General features: G+C 40.2%; 1 protein-coding gene across 1 annotated transcript in view; it reads right to left on the bottom strand.

Annotated features, from left to right (window-relative positions):
* STAB2 (stabilin 2) overlaps positions 1–22,588 on the bottom strand; it is a 73,063-nt gene extending 50,475 nt beyond the window's left edge. Inside the window, exons 1-16 of the mRNA XM_088165410.1 lie at positions 22,505–22,588; positions 20,209–20,342; positions 19,410–19,525; positions 15,755–15,840; positions 14,866–14,935; positions 13,002–13,097; positions 12,714–12,839; positions 11,072–11,268; positions 10,200–10,333; positions 6,115–6,248; positions 4,533–4,615; positions 3,754–3,903; positions 2,332–2,475; positions 1,484–1,546; positions 1,272–1,391; positions 611–664 (exon numbers count right to left, since the gene is read on the bottom strand). Coding sequence (XP_088021536.1) covers positions 611–664; positions 1,272–1,391; positions 1,484–1,546; positions 2,332–2,475; positions 3,754–3,903; positions 4,533–4,615; positions 6,115–6,248; positions 10,200–10,333; positions 11,072–11,268; positions 12,714–12,839; positions 13,002–13,097; positions 14,866–14,935; positions 15,755–15,840; positions 19,410–19,525; positions 20,209–20,342; positions 22,505–22,588 — 1,791 coding nt within the window. The remainder of the gene's footprint in view (positions 1–610; positions 665–1,271; positions 1,392–1,483; positions 1,547–2,331; positions 2,476–3,753; positions 3,904–4,532; positions 4,616–6,114; positions 6,249–10,199; positions 10,334–11,071; positions 11,269–12,713; positions 12,840–13,001; positions 13,098–14,865; positions 14,936–15,754; positions 15,841–19,409; positions 19,526–20,208; positions 20,343–22,504) is intronic.
* Positions 22,589–22,798: the final 210 nt, after the last annotated feature.

The following is a 22,798-nucleotide window of genomic DNA, read 5'->3' on the forward strand; positions in this document are numbered from 1 at the left end:
ATTATCAATGTGGTCAGCCTTGCATTGACTAACCAGCTTGTGTAACAAAGTTAATGCCATTAAATCATGACTGAACTTGCTGGTTCCTGCATGTGACAACTTTATTGCTCAAAAGAATATTAATTTTTCTTCCAATTATAACAATCAGTCTAATTAAAATTAATATTTGTCTCTAAAAATAGTCCTGTTTGCATCCATGGACCATTGCGGTGGTGCTGGTACCATGAAGGAAGGTAGAGATGGGTCTCATGTTCCCTCTGATCCCACTCTGTGTGCTGGGAATGACCATGCCAGATGATATAAACAGAGCCTTTCATTAAGGATACAGTCACTTCTTTCTTTCCTTCCTTCCCCACAACAGAGATTGGGGTGGGGATGAACATCCCCCCAGGAAAAACAGGGGGCTTGCTTAGAGGATGAAAGAAACCAGCTCTTTCTGAAAAACAGAAGACTGACTTTAGCAGAATAGGCTCAGAGACGGCTTGATTTCCATGGCACTAAGTCCTTTTCCTGGTACTTGTGCCTGCAGTCCTGACAATATCCCTTGACACTATCCCCTGACAGTGGTTCTTGCTCTTACACTCCGGGCTGGCAAAGCAGCTGTGCTCACCTCAGTGTTGGAGACAATGTGATACCGGACCAGCTCCAGCAGCTTCCAGGAGCCCTGCCAGTGCAGAAAAGAGGCTGTTTTAGCCCAAAATGAACCTCAGAAACCCAGTCTGGCTTCATGAGTGGACATGAGGATGAGAACAGCATCACTGGCTGGTGCACCAGAAACCTCTGTGTCAGTGGTGGTGCTCAGCTTGTGGCAGGCACCCTGGCATTCCATGCCCTCACCCCTACACCAAGTTTTATGTGTGCTGGGACAGGCAGGAGGTGTCCAGGGGACAGGACACCAATATCCACCACCTGGGACCCCATCAGCAGCGATTCCCATCCAGTGGGGCCCTTGTGGCAACTGGTTCCTTTGACTGTTCCTACCAAGGGTGATGCATTTCAGGAGAGGCTTTAGGGCTGTGCCGTGTGGCTGTCCAGGCTGTGATGTCTGGGCAAAAGCAGAGGTTTGGGGACCTGGTGTGGAGGAACAGCATCTCTGTATGTGATGGGAGACCCCAGATCCTCTTCCTCTCTAGGTGATGTCTTGATCTGTGTTAGAGATGGCTTTCAGCCTTGATCATAGGAGCTAATTTAGGTGAACACTGAACAATGCATACATGTATCTCCTATCTCTCTACTATCTGAGAAAGATTTGCCTTATACAAAGACTGTACCTCTGCAGAAAGCAGGTAATCCAGAACCTCAGCTTTCATGTTACTCAGAGCCTTGTTACTTGGAACAAAAACTGTGTAAGGCTGGTTGTCCTGCTGTAAATCCATTCCTAGGCCAGTTTTCTGTTTTGGTTTAAAAATAAAAGAGAAATGGCATATTAATGTTGAAGAACATCTGAAAGTAGCTTTATATAACTGCTTTTCTAGATCCTTACCTCTATCAAAGATGTAAATTGGCTGTATCTTCCATTAGCTTGAAGTACTGACATTATGGTTTTCTGAAATAGGATCAAAGTAAGATTTGTTTCAGTTGGGAACATGAAATAAACACCAGTTTTTATGAGACATTTCTTGACTTACTGGGTGGGTCTCAGCTGTTAGAGATTGAATACATTTCGTTTGAGGGGGGCTGATGATGCTTGGAATTGACTTGAGATGGCAGCACGTTTTTCCTGTTGCTCTGTTGGCTTACAGTTAGATTTTGTCACTGTCCTGAAACATTGGGTGGTCACAGGAAACACAGCTGTGTGTGTATGGGGAAAGGGTTTTTATCTCTTCATCCCCATGAAAAAAAGGTAGAGGAGTAAAATATTTGAAAAATGCAACATAAGGAAGAGAACTTTTAAGCAGGTATGATAAACTGGGCACAAAAAACCCCAAAGCATTTAAAATCGACGTTTTTATTTTTTATGGGGTTTTTTTATTTTTTTATTTTTTTTTAAATTTTTTAATTTTTAAATTTTTTTTAATATTAGCCTTTTGTGGGGAGGAGTTGAAACTTTGAATACAAATGTTGCCTGGTGAAATGACTGCCAATTATCTGAGGAACCATTCAGATGCAGTGAGAACATCCAAACCCTCTATGGTCCAGCTTGGCTGAATGTCTGCTTTCTGTGGAAACTGTGTCATTACCTTTCACTTTGAATATTGCTTCTGTGAGCTGATGTGCAATGGCTCAGTAGAGTTTGTTTAGTTTCTGTCAGTCAACCTCCTTCACATTCACTTAATGTGAAACTATTTTAAGAGAAAGTTTGACATTGCATGCATATAATTTATGGCTCACCTCTTTGCTGCTCTCAAATGTTGACTCCACGTTGTCCATGGCTTTGTCAATAATATGCAAAATTCCATTGGAAGCAATAATATTTCCCTGCAAAATTTTTCCTTTCCCCTTTCCTCCTTGGATTCTAATCTTTAATTGGTTATCCTGAAAGAAGCCAGCAATGGAAAGTGAATTCTTTATTACAAAATGACAGCAGAGTGATTCACAGGTTGAATGTACTCTAAGACTCCGTCCTGCTGCCAACACCTGAGCAATTTAAATCTGGGGAGGCTAAAAATTGCTTCCAATGCTTATTAAGGAAATGGAAAAAATTCCTTTGGATCAGGATCCTGATCCTTCAGGATCTTTTAGGACAGCAAAATTCAGAAGAGAAAAAGAGACAAGTCCTGAAGGGAATTCAGTGTACCTGAAAGCAATTCTGCTAGTAATAAAAATCTGCCAGGAAATGATTTAAAATTGTGTTGTACTGGAAAGGTCAGCTCCTATAATCTTACGGGACTCCAACCCATTTCCTTATATTCTATGTATGTTTAAAACAACAAAATGTTGCTGATTCTGCACTGTACTGAAGCCTTCAGGAAACAAACAGGGCTCAGACAGCAAGGATATTTTCCTGTTACAAATGGAGTGTGTACTCACTGAACATACAAAATAGATATCTCTGCTCAGGTGCCACTGATCTACTGCAAAACATGATTTCAGCCTCCACACGGGCCCAATCCATCAAGAGACACATAATGTACCAAGAACAATAATTCCAGATTACAAAATCTAGTGTATCATCCATAGGGAATGAGTTTTTTAAACTATGGTATCAGACTGCCCCGATGTTTACTGACATTGGATAATCTGGGCTAATGATGAACTTTGCTATGTATTTTTCATGGTTAATGGCCATGTATTCTCTGTCTGCTAGAGACATTATTTGCTGCTTGTTCCAAGGCTGCTGGTGGTCAGTGGGAGGTGGGACCTGCAGCTCAGTCAGTGCTTGCTCCATGTGAGCAGTATTTACAGGTTTCCAGCATAAACTCTGGGCTTCTCTCTTCCCCTGCCACCTCTTACTTCACCTGGGCTCTCTTAACACCCATCCCCTGCCCCTCCAGCTCCATTGGTCATATCTGCAGATTTAAGATAACTTCATTTTAGCAAACATTTTAGACCAGTCTGTGTTAGTCTGCTAAGTCACTCAGTGCTGATACATGACTGAAGGTAACTTTTTTTTCTGGTTTTAGTGAGAACTTTGGTGCCAGTGAGGTTTCAAGTCTGACTTGAACTCCTTGTAATGCATGGCCACAGCTGTGGCTTTTCATAATCCAACCGTTACCTTCGCCCTGGTGTCTCCCTGCAGAAAGAACCTTCCTACTCCTTGTGGAGGACACAGAGAGGACTGTTCTTGCTGTGGGAGGCTGAAAGGCCACTTACCTTTTCTCCCTTTGACATCTCTCCTGACTTGCCAGTCAAAGTGTATATCACATTAGCATTATTCAAGCTACTGGTGTTCACTTGACCTGCTATAATATGGAGTTTAACGAAGTACTGTGCTTTCTGTTTATTTTTCAGAAGATCCTTTATCTAGAAAAGCAGAGGAACAGAGATTTTTTTCAATGCAGGCTGAAAAAAAATTCATGGCATATGCTTTTTTGTTCTCTTCAATTGTTACATTCTGCAATTACACATTTTACCCTGAAGCAAGATGATGCCGTCTGAAAAAAGTGCAGACCTCTCTTGGTTTCAGTTCATCTCACAGTGTACCTTTATGTCCCTGTATGAGCAGTAGGTACCTCCAGAGTTGTCCTGATGTCAGTGGAAGGTGCTACTTACATGCCAGTTTTTGGGGTTTTTTTAACTAAAGCCACTATTTTTTAAAATCTCCCTTATGTACAAGATGACCTGCAGGCCTTGCTGCTGATAATTGAGATCATATTTCAACCCATCTCAAGTGAGTGAAAAGACTTTGAGCATAGTCATGTAAGACAATCCAAAACTTACTTGAGGTGTGGCAGTGTTCTATCCTAACTCGCCAAATTATTTTGTTTTTCTTTCAATTAGGAAAAATGCAGTCTGTGGCCCCTAGAGTTAAATGTGACCAGAAGTCTACTAGAGCAAATTATCTGTATCTACTAAATCAAAACACAACACAGATGAGATTTCTGCAGAAGCCAAAGCCCCCTGATGTGAAACCTTTTCTCTTGTTTACTTACATTTGTACCTTTGAGTCCCTTGTTTGTTGGTACAAGCACAGTAAATGGTCCCAGAGTGCTCAGCTGCCATTCATAGGTATTTTCTTATGAGAAGAAGGAATAAAAAAAGTTTAAATTCCTATTGAAAAGCTCATTTGACAAAGGGACAGTGCAAAGCTGTGAGGGGAGAATAAGCAATAATACTATCTGATTATTAAATATTAATTTAAGATTCTAAACTCCAAGTCATTAGAAGATGAGGGACATATGGTATGTGAAATCCAGGTGCTGGTGCATATTTGACACAAAATAAGGCAAAACATTCAGGATTCTACTGGCAGCCTGGATTCTGTGGCATGCAGGTCAGGGCAAGGACCCAAACCCAGCAGTTTCTTTGGAGATGTATCCTTACAGGAAGGCAGCCTTCTGCTTTAAATCAATTCGGTCTCTGTGGGGTGAGAAATACACTGCTGATAACCTGCTGGTACTGCAAATATCAGCAAACACATGACTGGTAATCAAAGCTGATGCATTGAAAGTTAATTAGAATTCATTTTCTACCCAGAGGCTATTTCTGTACCCAAGACAGTGGCGTGAGAGACAACAATATTCAGCTCTTTTTCTACAGAACTGAAAAAATCTTTACAGTTGTTACAGGTGTATTGTACAGAGAATGTATCTCAAAATTAATATACTGGCCACAAAACATCTATAAATTCTTAGCTTTTGGAAGTCATCAGTGTGGGGTGAACATATTGTAAGATAACCTATGTGGTTTATGTATCTTTGTAGCTTCTGGCTAGTAGACCATATGGCACATTTATGTCTAAAACTTCACCAAAGAACATAAAATCTGAGTTGTTGTTAACTCAGCATGCTGGACTCTTTTCAGACATGTGAGGAGAAATGCACAGAGAAACTGCAACTGAGCTCTCAGTGCTGAGGCAATGGATATTTATTTTCAGTGCTGAGTGTGAAAGTCACTGCCAGGTTTTGACCTTGGCCAGCTGTGGTGGATTCTTACTCTGTTCTGTTCAGGAATTCATGGTCTTTATTTTAATTGCTGGGCTCCGTGGGAGCCAATTATATTAAACAGAAAGAATTTTTTCCCCCCACGTTTACAAGTTTAAGTCAAAGGCCCAGCTCAATTCTAGCAGTGTTTGTTCATAGCTCAAATTTTTGGCCATAGAGAAGATGATGAAGGCTGTTAGGTTGTTCAGTTCCCAAGATAACTGGGAATTGCCAGTATTTTTGACGGACTAGTGTGTGTCATTCTAGGACAAATCTCATTGTCCAAAACAGTGGGGTAATCCCACTTGTTACACTGTGGGGTGAAACCCACAGGTGATACAGAATGACATGTGAGGGGTTGTGGAAGCATGTTTAGCACTTCTGCCTGGAGGTTCTCGCAGGCTGCACTCATGGTGTGAGGAGCAGAGCGGCTGTAGAGGGTCAGAGGGACTTTGCAGTGTGTGTGCAAAGTGTGCTGTGTCACGCTGTGGGTGGCACTTTCCTGCAGCAGGGGCTGTGGGGGGAAGACAGGGCCATCAGATGAAGCAGCCCCCTGGGCTGAGGCTGGCCCTGCTCGTGTGTGGTCACTCACCCATGAGCACCAGGCTGGATGTCAGCTTGCCCTGCCACTGTCCTCCCACTTCTGCATTCAGCTCTTGCAGGCGCTCCATGATGTTCCCATAGCACACAAACCCATTCCCCACGGAGCCCCCCTGGCACGTGCACCTGTGAAAGGATTGGGAATTTTAGCTGTGGCTCCCAAGAAACTGGCACCAGGTGTTACCTGCTGCTTCTCTGAAGGCATTTTCAGGAAGCACTGGTGCATTGTAGTTAATGCTTTGCTTCTGAAGTGTGTCAGTGTGTGGGGCAGCCTGATGGCTGCTTGCTTCATGTGATGGACTCTTGTTAGCTCGGCCAGGAGTTAGCAGTGTCTGTCTTGCAGGACCTCTGAATAAAGGCTATCTTCAGCCTCTGGTCCCAAAATGTGATTGCTGGAGCCTAGAAATGCACAGTCCACAGCCTGCCTGTCTGTGGGTGAGAAGGCACAGCACAAATGTAAGGGATGCTACTCTTGCAGCAGGGAGGCTGCTTTGTGAAGACCTCACTCATGACATTAGATTTGACAGGATTAATGGTAGTTAAGGGAGATGATGGCAGCTCATCACTCCTTGGAATAGCTGCATGGATTTTATAGAAAAAGCAGTCTGGTGTTAGTCCTTTCAACAAAGCAAAGTGGTGGTTTGTTACTCTGCCCTTTAAGTAATGCCACCATTTTGGGCAGTGATATTTGTACTTTTAACATTATATTTTTTTTCTGCTGCAGCAGAAAATCTCATGCTTTTTTAGATGCATGTGTTGCTGCTGTCTCTGTTCTGCAAATAGCATCTCATATGTAACACCCTGTCTGTCTCCTGGGGACTCCAGCCTGTGAGAGGTGCCAGTGGTGTGTGCCTGACTCAGTACTCTGGATGTCTAAAGCAGGCTCTGGCCATGTTGCCATGAAATGGACAGACAGGCACTGGATTTAAAAATACCTTTCCCGATTAAGTCTGCAGCATGTTCAATATTCATATAAGCTCTATCCACAATGATTCGTCTCTCTGGATATTTTTTCCTGATAGCATCACTAGAGGATTACTTCACGTCAACAAAAGATTCCCTTTCTATAATTAATCATTTGCATGTGCTGGTTGTTAAAAACACACACCTGGCACACCCCACAGTGGTATCAGCCTGGTGCCAGACCCTTTGCTTTTCCCTATGTAAGGGCTCTGCTGTAGCTGTTTCTGTGGTGAGTGCAATATTATTTGGAAGTCCCCACAAATCCCTGCAATCTCGGGAGCTGCATACAGGCTCAGAAGAGTGTTGAGATTTTGGCCAAAAATCTCCAGCTTTGACTCTGATCCTGGGTAAAAATGGTAGTCTAAAGCATGCTACATTTTTAGGATGCTATTCTGAGGGTGAATCGACTTCTTTTTAAGGGGATCTCTTGAGCAGAGAGAGCATGGCTGTGGAGCCTGGATGAAGGGTTTACAGCTGGGAGTGAGGAACAGCTGCTCCTTGAGAGCTGATCAATTTTTTATAGTGGGACAAATATTGCTGAATTGCTGTAGCTAGCTCCCACTTCTGAACAGAGAAGAAAACAACTGAGGCTTCAAAGGAGCTGAGAAATAGCATAGCAGAAAAAAAGGACCCTTGAAATATGGCACAAATCAGATCCAGGTTTCAAAATAAAGCTCTCCTCTCTTTTTCCTCTAATGTTCATAAAGAAGCAGGTAGCTAAACACAACTTTTTTGGCTATCATTTCTGGGGGCACAGTGAACTGCAGAAATGCCTACATAGTTCAAAACTTCTCTCCTGAGGACAATATTGTTCATAACTGAGTGGGCATCCAAGTAATGTAGTTTAGATTTGTGTGCCAAAGGAAAGCATTGAGCAATTACAGATTAGCACCTATTGCATGAGATTGAACCCTTCAACCTGTGTGTTTCCTCACTCCTTCTGATGAAGGAATTGGCTTTCTGTGGCAGGGTATGGCGAAGACCATTGGAAAAGATGGGATCTGTCACAACTTCAGCTTCAGGGAAGAATAACTCTATCTCTCTGGAAGAGGGAAGCTCATCTTTCTGTCTCCATTTTACCAAAACCCTCTATAATAGAGTTTTGGCTTATGAAGCTACTAATTTCTACATTGAAGACCTAGAGGAAAAATAAGAGTGGTATTAAGAGAAAATAATGGAGTTTAACTGGTGGTAAGGGAGCTCTCCTTGGAAACCAGAGAAGTTATGATCTAATATGCAGTACAATTCTGCACTGGTTGGAGCTTCATAGCTTCTGGGCAAGGCTGAACATGATTACTGTGCTGAAGCAACACCATAGAAAGTGTCAGCACTCATTCAGGAAAGGTCAACCTGGGAACATAAGATAGAAGAAATTGTGGTTTTTGAGGATGCTGCTGTGTTATGTTCACAAATCAAATGTTTGGTTTTTTTACATCTTTGCCTGTATGAGAGATTTATTCCTGTACAAATAATTTGGTACTGGAGAAAGTAGAACTGTCTGTGTGGAAAGCTAATAGCACAACTGTATACTTAAAAGAATCAAACCAAAACAAAAATAGAAAAGAAGCTATGCAGTTTTGTGGCCTCTGTTATAGCTTTGTGTTTTAGAAAACAAACAAACAGAAAATAACCAACCAAAAACCCTTCCCAAATGCACTTAAAATCTGAGATGCAGCCAAAATAGTCTGTCATTTACCAGCATCTATTTATTGTGCCCACATTTACAAATCGAAGCTTTCCTTTGTAAAGTTCCTCTTTCATAAATGGATTTTCCTTAGCTCAAGTTTTATTTCAATCCCACTCCATTCTTCTGTACTTTTTTGCTATTAAATATCATTAAATGAATGATGTGCAGAGAATTTTTATTGTTCTTTTCCATCCCCAGTAATAATTTTTTAATTTTCCAATTCTAAAATTCTCAAAACTTTCTCAGCTTTCAAAAACTGTTTTACAATGGTGAAACAGTGACTAATTAGGTAAAAAGCTCCTGATTTGGAATTTTATTTCCAAATTTCAGCTGATGTTGTGCAGTATGGTAGTACTCTATACTAAGTGCTCTGTGAGTCTATAGTAAGCAGTTGGAGTAGCATGCTATGCTGTAGAAGAGAACTAGGGGCTATTCTAGATAAATTTGTCTGAAAAGCACAGCAGCTTACACAGAAGTGATGCTGATATTACCCTGCAAGGGAAAGCTGCATGATGACACTGGCAATAAGAATACTCTCCTGAGTGAATGCTTTCTTTCTATGGATCTGTGTGATAATTTGTTCCTAACTTACAATGAATGGCCTGTATTGTCCTTCATGTTGAAGCTCTCAGCTCCCAAAACCTGCTATTTCAGGCACAGCTCTTTAACCCAGTACCTGCCAATACTGGGCTATAGAATCACATAAGCCAAATCCTGTGGTTTAAGAGAACTTTGTAGAGTTTAGTGCCATTTGTGCCTTTTTTCTAACATCCATGTAGCATATTTCTGTACAGGAAAAGCCAAGTCTGCCAGAGGTTTTGCAGTTTCCCACCTGCTTGACTCGAGTTTTTAAGGAATCTGCTGGGGCTGGTGTTGCTTTCACAGCTTGGGGGGCAGATTCCCTGGCTGTATCTGTATTAGTATACTCAGAAGAGGCAGGGCTCCAGTGCCATCCCATAATTAATGCTGATTAATTTTCAGCATGCTGTTTGGTGTGTTTCTGGCCCACACCAAGTAGCATTTTCCCTGGCAGTGCCCAGGCACAGTTGAAGGGATAGCAGTGCCAGGAACTGCTGCCAAGAGGCAGTTACTCTATTTTGGAAGAGACTTTAGCTGTGAGACAAACAGTGCTGCTTGCCCTGAGGAAGAGAAAAGAGGTTTTAGTTCCTTTTATTTACTAGTGTAGGAATGACCTCTGAGTGCTTTCAAAATAAAACTTAATAGGTATTAGCAAATGGCCTGATGAAATCTAACACTGTGTTAATTGGCTGACCCTAACCCCATTAAATCTTGTGATTTGTCCTTGATAAAGAAGCCATTAAAGATAACTTCAGGAGGTGTCCATCCACAGGATTTGTTTTAGCAGCCCATTTACTTGGGAAGGATGGAAGAACTGTGGGGAAACTTTCATAAGCAAAAAGACTCACGCAATCTGTCCCGGTGCAACTGTTGAGCACTTGGCTTTTTTGTGGCAGGTGTTGTTTGCTTCACAGGTGTCCATCATGCTGCAGCCTTTCCCAGGTACAAAGTTGGTATAATGCTCCTTGCATTCACAGTGGGACTAAATCAGAAGGATGTGAGAGGGGAGAGAAAATTAGCTGTGCACAAATTGTGGATTTCAGAATAATTTCTGGAACTAGGGCTTGAACACAGTGTCTTAGTTAATCACCTGGTGAATTCAGACACAAATATAAAGCTTATATTTGTACACACCGGCCTGTGTTTCAGCCATGTACATTTCACTGAGACCTGATCATGAACTGCAAAACAACCTTGAATGACTGAGTTCCTTTTTGGCTCTTCAGAGTGTCCAAGCAAACCAGGCCTTTTGAAGTCTTGCTTTTTTGGCAGTGCAAGTTTGAACCACAGAAATTGGAGCCAGTTCCCAACATCATAGATAATATGCAGTCTTTGTAAAGTGCTGTTCATTGTTTTCAAAGACTCAGATTGCTTCTTTCCTAAATAAACTAAATTTAGACATGGATATATGGTACCAGTATAAGGACCCTGCTGGTCCTACAAGTCCCCTGTGGCCAGAGAGACAAAATTTAACTGGGAGAAGATTTATTTCAATGCCTCCATTTTAGGGAGGCAAATCAGAGCCAAAACAGTCCCAGAAAAAACAACACTGCTGCCATTCCTATTTTCAGAGGGGAGGTAAAAGGACTCCCTCTTGGTCAACAGCAGGGCTTATGATAAAGCTAGGAATAGCATTTGATTTCCTTGAGAGCTGTTTCCATACCCTCATGGCTTCTTTTTGGAGAGAAAGCATTATTTCTTCTTGAGCAGTTACACTGACCTTTCCTGGACCATCATAGATGCAAATGCTGGACTGTGCAGGGCAGGTCCCATGTGCTGCCTGGCAAGGGTCTATGGGCAGGCAGACCTGGCCATCCCCTGTGTGACCTTCCCGACAGGTGCATTTGTGCTGATTTGGCCCCAGGTAGATGCAGTCGGCATTAGGATCGCAGACCTTTCTGGAGCACGGGTCGATAGCTTGTGAAAAAAGAAGTGAAGTAAATGAATCATTGTCCACAGCTATAAAATTGAAGACAAGGATTTACCAGAGCACCTCCATGTCAGACAAAGTCTGGGCAGACTAAACTTTTCATAACAGCCAAGTGTGAAGTATTATGGCCGCATGGAGATGGAAGGGAGGAATGTGTTTATGCTAACGTGGCAACCAGCTGTTTGCTTTTGAGCAGAAATGATCTCTTAACTTGGCAAACTGAGTTATAAACAGATTAAAGCATGTAACGTGCTCATTAAAATATCACAACTATTTTCTTGTTCTCTGGTGGATTTTAACTAGAGAAGGTCAGGTGGGAGGTATGAGGTCTGTGCAAGCTTCAAGCACATGTTAGATCAGTTGGAAAATATTTCTCAATACAATAGGCCTTGGCTGTTTTCTTTCCGGTAGTTAAACAATATAATGTCATCGGTTCAGCTATATGGAAAGCTGTCCAACAAGTGCTTTAGTCTTCCACACTCTTTACTTTCAGGACGGCATTAGAAGCTCACTAGTTATTTCCATGAACCATTTTTTTTAGGCAATAGCATTGCTTGTTCTTTTTCAAAGTCAAGCAGTGCTTGGAGAGCATCTTCTCACACCTTCGTGTCCAGGTTAGGTTATGGTTAAGCACACATTGTATCTAGAAGATTGCATGCCCTGGACACACCTAAAAAGTGGTGCTTCTCACTGTTTTCTTCTCTTTTCTTCCCTTTCTTTTCCCTCAGCTGGGACTGATCTGAGCCAACCTCTTCTAAATTGTGCATCGAGCATCAGCTTAAACAATATTCTTTGTTGTAATTGGTCTAGAAAGAACTGCTACCATAAGACATGAAGTGAGTAAGGAAAAGAAAATCTGGACTCTTATACATTTAATTTGGGCATTCAGTGGCCACTCGAGGAGTCTATAAAGACACTTCTAAGGTAGAGTTCACCACTAGCTGAGATGCTGTTAGCTTTGTTTCATGAAAAACAGGAAAGCTAAAATGAACTTTACTTGCCTGTGGAGTTTGTGCTTGCTGATGGAACTGAGATGCCACATGATGGATGCTCAATAAATATAAGCCCTTAGTCACTGTTGTTGATTTTTTATGGAAGCAAGTTGTGAGGTTGAACTGTACCAAGCAGAGGGATATGACAGCAGTGCATTTGTAAACACTGATGACCCAGTATCCACCTTACGTATTTCAAGGGGGTTGACTAGCTTTAGTCTGATTGCATGGAGTGTAACTTGTTAGCAATTGGATGGATAGGCTTCTGAAGGACATTTTAGGATTTAGTTTCATTCTGAAGGAATCTAGTTTGTGCTTTGGGATACGAACACAAGAAAAATCAGATGGTGAGATGTGGCTCAAAAGCTCATTCCATACCTGAACTATAACACTAATGGTGGTGTATCCAAAGAACTGGGGCAGACATGGGAATTACTCACGTTCACAGCGTGTACTGTCCCCGTGGAAGTTGGGCAGACACGTGCATTGCAGCTGTTTTCCATCCTCACCTGAGGCAGCACACCTGGCGTTTGCAGGGCAGCGCAGCGCCTCGCACTCGGCTATGGCTGAGAGACAGAGGGGACAGGTTAAGCTGTGCCTGCATGCTGTGAGGCTTTGAGGTTCAGTGTATCTTTGGTTGCTTTTGCATGACTAACCTGAGACCAATCTTACCAATTCCACCTGCATCATGGCAGTTGAATACATCTCACATGGAAAATTCTACTTACGCTGATCGCAGCGGAGCCCCTTGTACCCAGACAAGCAGGTGCATCTTCCATCCCCTGTAATTCCACTGTTGCACACTCCATGAACGCAGTCACAAACTATAGGGAGAAATGGATTTGCTTTACTGAATACAAATGGTTTTCAGGAAGGCACTGTTAGTGGTTACTTATAGCAAGGAGTGTCCTACCCAGCAGCTTTGGTCAAATCAAGCTGTGACCTGAGTGCCTGAATTTATAGGCTTCCCTTACTGAGGTGATCAATGCTTGCATTTGCAAACGTCAGTAAATAACAAGCAAATTTTTGAAGGCTGTTAGGAACCCAAGGTCTGAAAATCTTCAGAACACACACTGTAAACGCCAAGCTGACTTATTGCTAATGCTGTAAAACTTGTAAAATTTAACAATCTGAAGCCAAAATTGGACATAATGTGTAACATATACCTCTTTAATAAAAGTTAAGCTATTTTTTTGGTTTTGCTTCAACTTTGTATCTCTCAAACACTTCAGGAAGACATGAGTTTTGTGACTTCTTTTTTTCTCCTCCCTAAACAGAATTTATTTAGTTAAAAGCATAATTAATCATGGTAGAGGTCTCAGGCTTCTTTCTTCCTATAGTCTCTCATTTCTGGTTATATTCTGGTTATAAACCCAATGACAATATGCCCACGAGATGATGCATTCACGGTCCAGGCAACTGTGAGACCCTTCTATAAGTAATTTTTGAGGCCTTAAGTGTACTGCAAAAGCTTTATAGTTATAACTGTTTAAATTATGGCAATGATGCTTTTTAAAAAGGCCATTTAGAATTATACTTGGAAAAGTCTAGAAAGGTACAGAATTACACAGCTGACTTCATATTTAAGCTGCATTGATGTAGCATAACCTCTTCCCCTTAAAAACATAGCTTGTGTTCATGCAAATCACCTGCACTAATTAATTGATAACTTCCTGCCTATTTTAATAGTCATAATATAAAAACCAGATATGTCTCAGGTATTGCTGAAAAGCAGTTAGCCACAAATGAACATTGTTTATAATACATTTATTTTAGAGCACTTGGAGGAGCTCAAATATCTGAAAGCTGAAGTGTAAAATATTGCTTAAATTAATATGTAACTGAATCCTCCAGTAACTTCTTGGAAAATAATTACATTTATGGCATTAAATTCATTCAAGTACCCTATTTTCATGAAAATGCTGGCTCAGTTACATTTCTATGTATCAACACTGGCATCCAGTGGACAGCTGGTGGAAAAAGGGCTTTTGAGCCAGTAGTGGTGTAGGATTAGTGTAGAAGGGCCAACATAGAATATTTAAATTGATTTGTGACTCCTTAAAAGTAACATTATGTAGATCTTGAGGGAAGAAAATTAGTTTTACTTTGAGATAAGCAACCACTTAAGAATAAGACTGTTTTAAAATTTTTTTCTGTTTTTTCGGTGTAATTTTCAGCAAGGGTTAGGAAGGTAAAATAGTAGAGGTGATTAAGAAGCAGGCAAAAGTGGAAAATATTATGTGCATATATACACTTGTGACACATAAGCATTTTAAAAAGCGTACACAGCTTTAATCGCTCCTTCAGACTTCTGCTTGTGATAGATGTATGGCTAACCCGTGAATTCATCCATCACCACCACACCACAAAGCTAAAGTAAACACACCCCTTTCCTCACTTTTGACAGAATTGTGTATCTCCCTGGCCCAGAATACAGAGAAGAGCTCTCTTTCCTTTCCCCATTGTGTTCTCTGAGGCAGACAGCAGCTCTTACTGGGAGCTCTTTGGGCTCTCACTGTGATTTCTTAAGAGTCTGAATAGAGCTTTTACTCCCTTCTTTTCCCTAATCAAATAAAGAAAGTTGAAACTTACCTGATGTGCAGTCAGGACCAAATAAATTGTCTTCAGCACATTTTTCACAGGCTGTCCCACCAAACCCTTTCTGTGAATAACACAATGGAAATCAAAACTTAATTTCTCATCTATCTCTGTACAGATAGATATATGCTTAGCTGGCTGAAAATAGTGTATTGCACTGACAAAAGAAAATAACATGAAAGTTTCAATCACTAGCTACCACAATCTAGAAAACATTGTCTTTTGAACAATCTTGCCCCCACACCTTTTTAAAAAAATAATCTGTAGATCTTCAAATCGGATGTTCTGAATAGCAAGGTAACCATGAAGTACAGTAATCAAGTCAAATGTTCAAATCAGCCTTACAATTGTTGAGTTGTGTTTTCTGGATACCTCTACCTCTGTCTCTTTTTCACATGTCCCCAGAAGAGGACTTTTGATGTAAAGATGAACCATTAGAGGGAGAGGTAGAAAAGATTCATTTGAATTGTTTCTTAAAAATCTATTTGCCTGAGGTTAAGCCCTACCTGTACTCTCAGCAGAGGAACAATGCATGGAAAGTATCTCCCCATAGCCCCATGTATAAGTACTTTCTATTTAGGGCAAAAAGTCACAAGTAATAGCGCAATTAAAAAAAACAAAACAGAGGAACTCAAAACACCTGTCTCAGCAAGGTAAGACGAAAGAACTTTCTTATAATTCCACCTGAACACACTCAAGTCTGGAGAAATAATAGTGTGAAGATTAATGCAGTCCAAGCAAAAAATGAAATCCAAGCTGATCATTGCTGCTGTTTCTGGAATACTTTCCTTTAATGTATTTATACAGTAGAACATACATTACTCCTTAGGACAGCTTATGTGCTATTGCTGTATTTTATTTTCATTTAGAAGAAAGGATGTACCTGACAAGTGCATGTTCCATTCCCAGTAATACCCTGTGAGCAGTGTCCTCTCCTGTTGCATGGTGATGCAGCTCCTCCTGGACATGCTGGGAATGACAATGGTTAAGCCATCAGTCACCTTGCTCTTACCCTTGTGCTCCCCTTGGACTGATAATTTGCTCTCAGGGTTTTATTTGATGCTAAGTTAGAGTTTAATAAGCCCTTTTTTTCCCCACCAAAAATCGTATTTGCTTTATATGGGATATTTTTCCTTTTACCTACTACCTTCATAAAACTGTGACAATTGATTCAAATGATCTTGGAAATTGAAATATCTAGATAGCTAACAACCAAATCCTGTCCAAGGGGCTGTGGTCACTAATCAAACTGGTTTGCCAAAGGTGAGTAATGCTCTTCAGTGCCTCTAGTGCTAAAGCTATGGTTACAGGCAGTGGTATAGAAGGTGAGACAGTCTGAACAAAAACCCCAGCCAGCAGGATGAGATAAGAAAAAATTACCATATTTATAATAAAATAGTCAAATTTTTTTTGTCTGAAGGGTTTCAAAATTCAAATCTTTACTGAAAGATTGCCTGCAGGAAATGTATATTACAGTGGTTTTTAGTCACATCATTCTGTCAGATTTTCTCTCCTATAGGGATACCCTTATTTTTTGCAGTTGTCCTGCTCCTCCTTGGAAATAATGTATTAACTCTCTTCCATATGCCTTTCCTTCCTGTAATTAGAATTCCGATTAGGTACCATAATTTTGATGCAGGTGGTATCTAAATGTATCAAACTCCTACTGGCCCCACAGGTACTCACCGGTGCCGTATCTCACTAGTAAGATTTATTGCTTATAAAGAGTCTCAGAGTTTGTTCTGTGTGGGTGGAGAGGGGCAGCACCAGATTTATGCTCCCCCTGCCTAAGTTAATACTGATTTAGAGTATTTAGGTAATGTGGAAGTTTTAGTAAAAGTGAATTTGATTTGAAGTGATGAGCAAATAAGAGGATGTGCATATGTGTACACTCAATTCCACTGAAAGCTTTGGCTTTATAACAGTCTATTAATATTTCTTAATTTATTCCTTAATATAGTCTGAGGTCTATTGCATCTGTGTAAGCTTCTTTTGAAAAACCAGTAAATTTAAAGATGAAAATTTTAGTGCTCTTTTTCTCATACACACTGAAATAATAAGATGTTTAACAATTTCGGTTAAATAACTACAAATGAGGGAAAGTAATAATTACATATCCTTTAAAGTGGCTTTTAGTGAATCTTGTTTTCTGTCTACTGTATGACAGCTAAATCTTAAGGATTCACGGAAATAGTTTAATATTTGCACAGAATGGAAAAAAAAATTCACTGATGCTTTTATTGAATGTGCAATGATAGAGAAAACTCAGAGCTCATGGTATAATTCCTAGGAAAAGATACTTTAAAATTGTTGACAAAGCAGTTGATTTTTTTGCTGCTGGCGTTCATTGCACTCCTTGTCTTCACTACATCTTGTCTCTTGTTTTGATACCAGCACCAAGGGACAGCTTTATCAGAAGCTGGGTAAATTACCATGCTGTTGTACAAGTTTGGCCAGGCAGATAAAATGCTTCCTGCAACCATCAGGGCCACAGGAGGCAGTGCTGGGACACTGGAGCAGTGCTGGCACAGTCACCTGCTGCCACCCCGGGGAGAAGAGACACCTCTGCTTTTATTTAGGATGATTTTTGAAAAGCAGTAAGAAAGAGATGCTCTTGCTTATCTCTTAACAGCTGTCAGAGTGTAAAGGCCAAGTCTTTGAATCTAGGCCAAAAGAACCTAAATCTATCAGCATATTTTCCCTTCCTGGACTTAAGTTCAGCACTTTCCAAGTGTTATCAAATAGAGCCTCTTAAAGTACTTCTCTTTGCCTGACTCCCTGTGAGACTGCAGTAGTGAGTAATATTTGAAAAGAAGTATTTTGAACCATATAATTTGTTAGCATTAAATTTAGTATCTTTCCTCTTGGCCTTTATTTTTTCTTCTCACACTTTCCCCCCTTTATTCTTACAGCTCTTTCTACTCTGTTGGTCCTGCCATGCACCTTTCAGTTGGTGGCCGAGATTTTCTTTGGAGCCATGGAAATATTTGCCCAGAGTGGGAACCTGTGCTGGGGTAGGGAGCAGCTCCTACTGCACCTGCACTCCACTAGCTGCAGTACCTGTGGTTGGATGATGCTGGCAGTGTGGAAAGGCTGTGCTCTTTCCCCCTGGACCTTTCCTGAGCCTGTGCTTTTCTCTTTTGACTCGATGACTTTTTACAGAGGGATTGGTGGCAGCCGGATGGCTTGGTGTGCTTTGTGGGGAGGGAATGGGACAAAAGATCTTTCATTCACACAGTGTTTCAGCGTGTGCTATCATTTAAGGAAGTCAGAGTGCTATTTGAGACCTAATTTTGTCCTTGCCATCAGATGCTAAATGTGAAGTAAACCCCTAGTCAGGGATTTTTGCCCAGCCTCAGGAAGGATCATCTTTTCTCCAAATATTTCAACTTGTGCTGTATTCTATTACAGAGGTTGTGATAACCTAGAGATAAGTATTTTGTTTTCCTCCAAATGAAAGCAGAAAAAAATGCTGAGACCTTAATTCTTTGCTTTGTGGGGTCAGGAAGTTTGCCCAAAGGAAGGGAGGGCTTTCTTGCCTTTGCAGCCTCCTTCACACAGCAGTGCAGGGGACTCTGCCTCTCTCCAGAAATTCTGCTGCCCAGAGCACCCTGGCTATGGGATGGTGAGGCAGATTTGGTGGTGGGCTGGCAAACCACCCCACAAGTCACTCTCTTCAGAAGACTTGAGCACACACTGCTCACTCAGCTTGTCTTTTCTCTTGAAGTTGCTGTGAGCTGCAGTTGAATTGCTTTCCTTTAGCAGACAAATGACTGGAATTTAAAGAATAGCTTGGGCTAAAATTATAATTTTTAAAAAATATATTTTTGGATAAAGTACTTCACAGGCATTGAAACTGAAATTGAGGTCATTAACTAAAGGAAGAAACACTCTGGCTGGGCAGGGAAACTTCCTCTGTGGGTCTGGATGCCCATCTTGGTAGCCTGAGATTTGATTCATGTGTGGAGATGCTGAAAAGCTTTTCCTGAGGAAGGGGCAGCAGCAGGGGAGGCACTCCTGGTTCCCTTGCTTCAGTAATGGCCTTCAGCGTTCACAAGCAATTCAAGAAACTGTTTCAAGTTGAGCTGAAAGAAAAGATCTTCCCTGCATCACAAAGTCTAGATTTGGAAAAATTTCAGATGCAGATGAGGGTGGTTTTTGACCTAAAATGAAACATTTAAATTTTTGGTTCGAAAAAAGTCTTAATTTTTAAAATTTTAAAACTTTTAAGTATCCTCCTGAATGAAATAATTTTGCAGGCGTTGGCTGTAATGGTTTGTTTCAAAAAATCTCAAAATCTAGGAGGTTTTCTGAGGCTCTTTACATTTTTTATCGAATTTTTCTTTTTAATGAAAATCTGAACACCTGTTTTTCTTCAAATCCCAGAAGTTTTAGCTGAAAAATGCTATTTATTTCTACTTTTGTAACAAGCTCTGAGGAGCAAACTTCTCACAGCCATAGTTTCTGAAAAGAAGTTGCTGCTTTATTCTGTTCAAATTCTATATGAAAATAAAACCCCAAAGCCCAGAACAACTTACCTATGCAGTCTGGGCCCCAGTGGCCCTGGCAGCACTCGGGTTGTTCAAATTCCTTCACACAACGATGCCGACAGCCCGGAAAAGAAAGTGTGTGGGTTTTAATTTCCAGGTAATACCTGTGGGAAAGTAGTTAGAGCTGATTTAAAGTATTACAAACCTCCTGTGGGGAAAAATGAAATTCTTCAGTTCTTCTTCTCCTTTCAGTGTCAGGCAATAGCACTTTAAGCTTGGTTGCATTGATCTACTTCTTTTCTCCTTCAATAAAACATACATTGGATGCCAAGGTCTAAAAAGATCCTTGGAGCTGATTCTTTTGAACAGTGTATTTATCTTCCCACCCCAGCCTAAATACAGTACATTTCTCTAAGTTTTTATTTGAAACAGTATTTTAAAATACCTTATTTATATGATATATAGGATTAACACATACATATAATAATAATAATAATAATAATAATAATAATAATAATAATAATAATAATAATAATACATATTTATCATATATTTTTGTATCATTCATATCAAGTATGCAGAATAAATATAGAAGAGATTCTACTAGACTGTTCCAGAGAGAATCTGTTAGAACATTAATAGCAATGTTTATTTTCCTCTTATATCACTTGCTGTTTAACTTCAAGCATCAAATACCCTGAATGCAGCTTGAGTTCTGGAGTTGGTGAAGCCAATGGTAAATGTTCCATAAGAAAATTGTGTAGACTAGAGAATTTTTCATATGTATTAATGTTTTCTAATTACTGGAGAACAATATAAATCAGAAAAGCTCTGACAGAGGAGATACCTGCAGTCTGGTGTCCCAGTCCCATTGGTAATTTTGGTGTAACCAGCAGGGCACTGGGTGTCAAGGTTTAAAGAGCAAGGTACACATTTGGTTTTCATTCTAATGAGCAGCTTTTGATCACAGTGCTTCTTCACCTGAAATAGGAGAAGGATAGTTAACAAGAAGAGAAAACACTACCCTGAAGGACATTGCTGAAAAATGGCAAATTTAACTCATCTTTGTTCTCCCTCACAGCTCTTTTCTATTCAGCAGGAGCTCCTTCTTTCAGAGCTAAATTAGGTAATAGACCACATATTAGTGCTTTGCAGAAGCTTTATCTGCACAAATTATGTCCAACCACTGCAGGATAAGCCCTTCTAAGTCTAATATTTATCCTAAGAGTGCTTTATCAACAAATACTTAGTTTGTCTGTCTTAAAAGCCAGATTACAGAGACAGCATCACCCTATGGTGTGTTAGTTCCAAAGTTGCTGACAAGTGCCTTGCCCACTCAAAGGCAAAATTAAACAAGGTGTGGGGGAAGAAAAATCAGCACCACTGTGTTGATCTAAAGGGCTATGGCTGGTATTTTCAAATTGGTGTCAAAGAATGACATCTTGCTTTGCATTCAAATCTGGTGGAGGATTTGGGCCTGACCCCACCAGAGCACACTGTTTTTTTTAAAAACCTGGTTTTATGTGTCTATTTTAAAGCAGTAAGTCTTTGCTGAGCTGCATCTAATGTTGGCTTCATCTTCTTTCTACCTGGTATTTGTAGAAGTAAGTTCATAATTATAAATGGTGAGAAATTACCTAATTCAGAGTATGGCTTTTAAAAACCAGCAACACAACTCTGTGCACTTCAGAGAGTCCTGGACACTCGTGGGATGCTGCAGCCTCTGCAGAACCTCACAGTGGTCCAGGTGGGTACCCTGGCACCTTGGGCAGGGTTTCCACATGTCCCATGGTGGTCCTGGATGAAGCTCTCACTCAGCAGTTTTTGCCCTTGACAGCTGGACATTTCAGCAGCAAAGTTTGTGAGGAGGTATCACAGGCACTGGTAAGGAGATTTAGCTTCATAACCTCGAGCCACTCTAGGTAATTGCCACCACCCACATATAAGCACATTTCAACATCTATCTAGTTGTCAAATTTTAGTCTTCATAAATGCACTGTTGAAGTCTGGTCTGGGTAACTTTGAAATATTTGGGTAGTGAAATTCTTTTGTTGTGTAGATGCTTTCAGGTGTCTCTGAAGTAAAAATGTGACCTTTTCCCAGCTGTGGATACAGCTTCAAAAGACATTTTGTTGTTATCAAAAAGGCACTCCATAAAATTTAATTTTTGGAACAATAAAATTCATTGAGTGTTTTGAAAAGGAAAAATTGAAATAAAAATAACTTATGCCCTTTCTATACCGCCAGCTGGTGTTTTGGAATTTTGGAATTGGTATTTGTTTTGGAATGGTAACACGATGTCCACTTTCTCCCAATTCCTCATTTTCTCTTTTTACTTTTAGAGAAAATGGAAGAAAGTTGACTTTTTAGTGTCTCTTTTAGTGTCTCATCTTTCGGTATTTTCTTTAAGAAAAATAATAACTTCAACATATTTCCCAGTAATTTTTGTACATTTCAACGTATCTTCCCATTTAAAAACTGCAACCAACTAACAAAACACCTGAGTGTCTTCCTTTTCCCCCTTCTAATTTCTCTCTGTCCTTTTGTTTCCTCTTCTAAATCTGTTCTGCCTCTCCAAAAGGGTGGTGAAAACAGATGTTGTGAAATTCCACAGATTCATTGTATTTGTACATGACAAATGCACCACTTCCCCAAAGGTCTACAAACCCTTTAATTACATTTATAAGTTTGTGTTATTACTTTAAATAGCTGAATTCCTCAGATTTTTATCCCTTACCTATCTAAAACAGCTTTTCCTCCTTTTAGTTAGTAGGAACAGGTAATTTTCACTATAGAAAAAAATTCCTGCTTTCATCTTCTAACTTAGCAGAAATCCCAATCAATTTCTTTTGATAATTGCATCATTTACAGTCTTTTGTCACATATGCCAATTATAGAGACTTTTTCAGTTACTGATGCTATATCATTTGAGCCAAATTCTCATGTAGAATATACAGATGCATTTCTGTTATTTCAGAGGACTGAATTACAGAGCTCTTAGGTTATAATTCATTGTCATATGCACCAGTGGTTATTAAAGTGAGTTTTTCTGCTATAAGATACAGTATCTGATAACTGTTCTCTCTCTAACACAGAGTAATATAGACAGATAATAACCCATTACATAAAAAGGTGCTACTTACCTCATCTTGGACTTGTGATGTCAAACATAGTTTCATTGCAACCAAAAAAGCAAAACAAATTAAAAACCCTGGACTTTTTTCCATTGTGAATTGGACTTCTTCCTTTTGGAGCCGTCCAAAAATGAAAACTCAAATTCTGATATAAAATGATTGTTAGAGGTGCTGTTTCTTCTGCATTCTCAGGAAAATACTTTTCACAGGTCTCTTGTCTTCCCCAAGGTAAATGAATGAAGGATAAGGCATGCAGAGCTTGCCCAGGCAGGAGAGATTCCAAAATGCAGGGTATTTGCTGAA

The sequence above is a fragment of the Sturnus vulgaris genome, chromosome 5 (genome assembly GCF_052056855.1).
Source record: "Sturnus vulgaris isolate bStuVul1 chromosome 5, bStuVul1.hap1, whole genome shotgun sequence".
NCBI lineage: Eukaryota > Metazoa > Chordata > Aves > Passeriformes > Sturnidae > Sturnus > Sturnus vulgaris.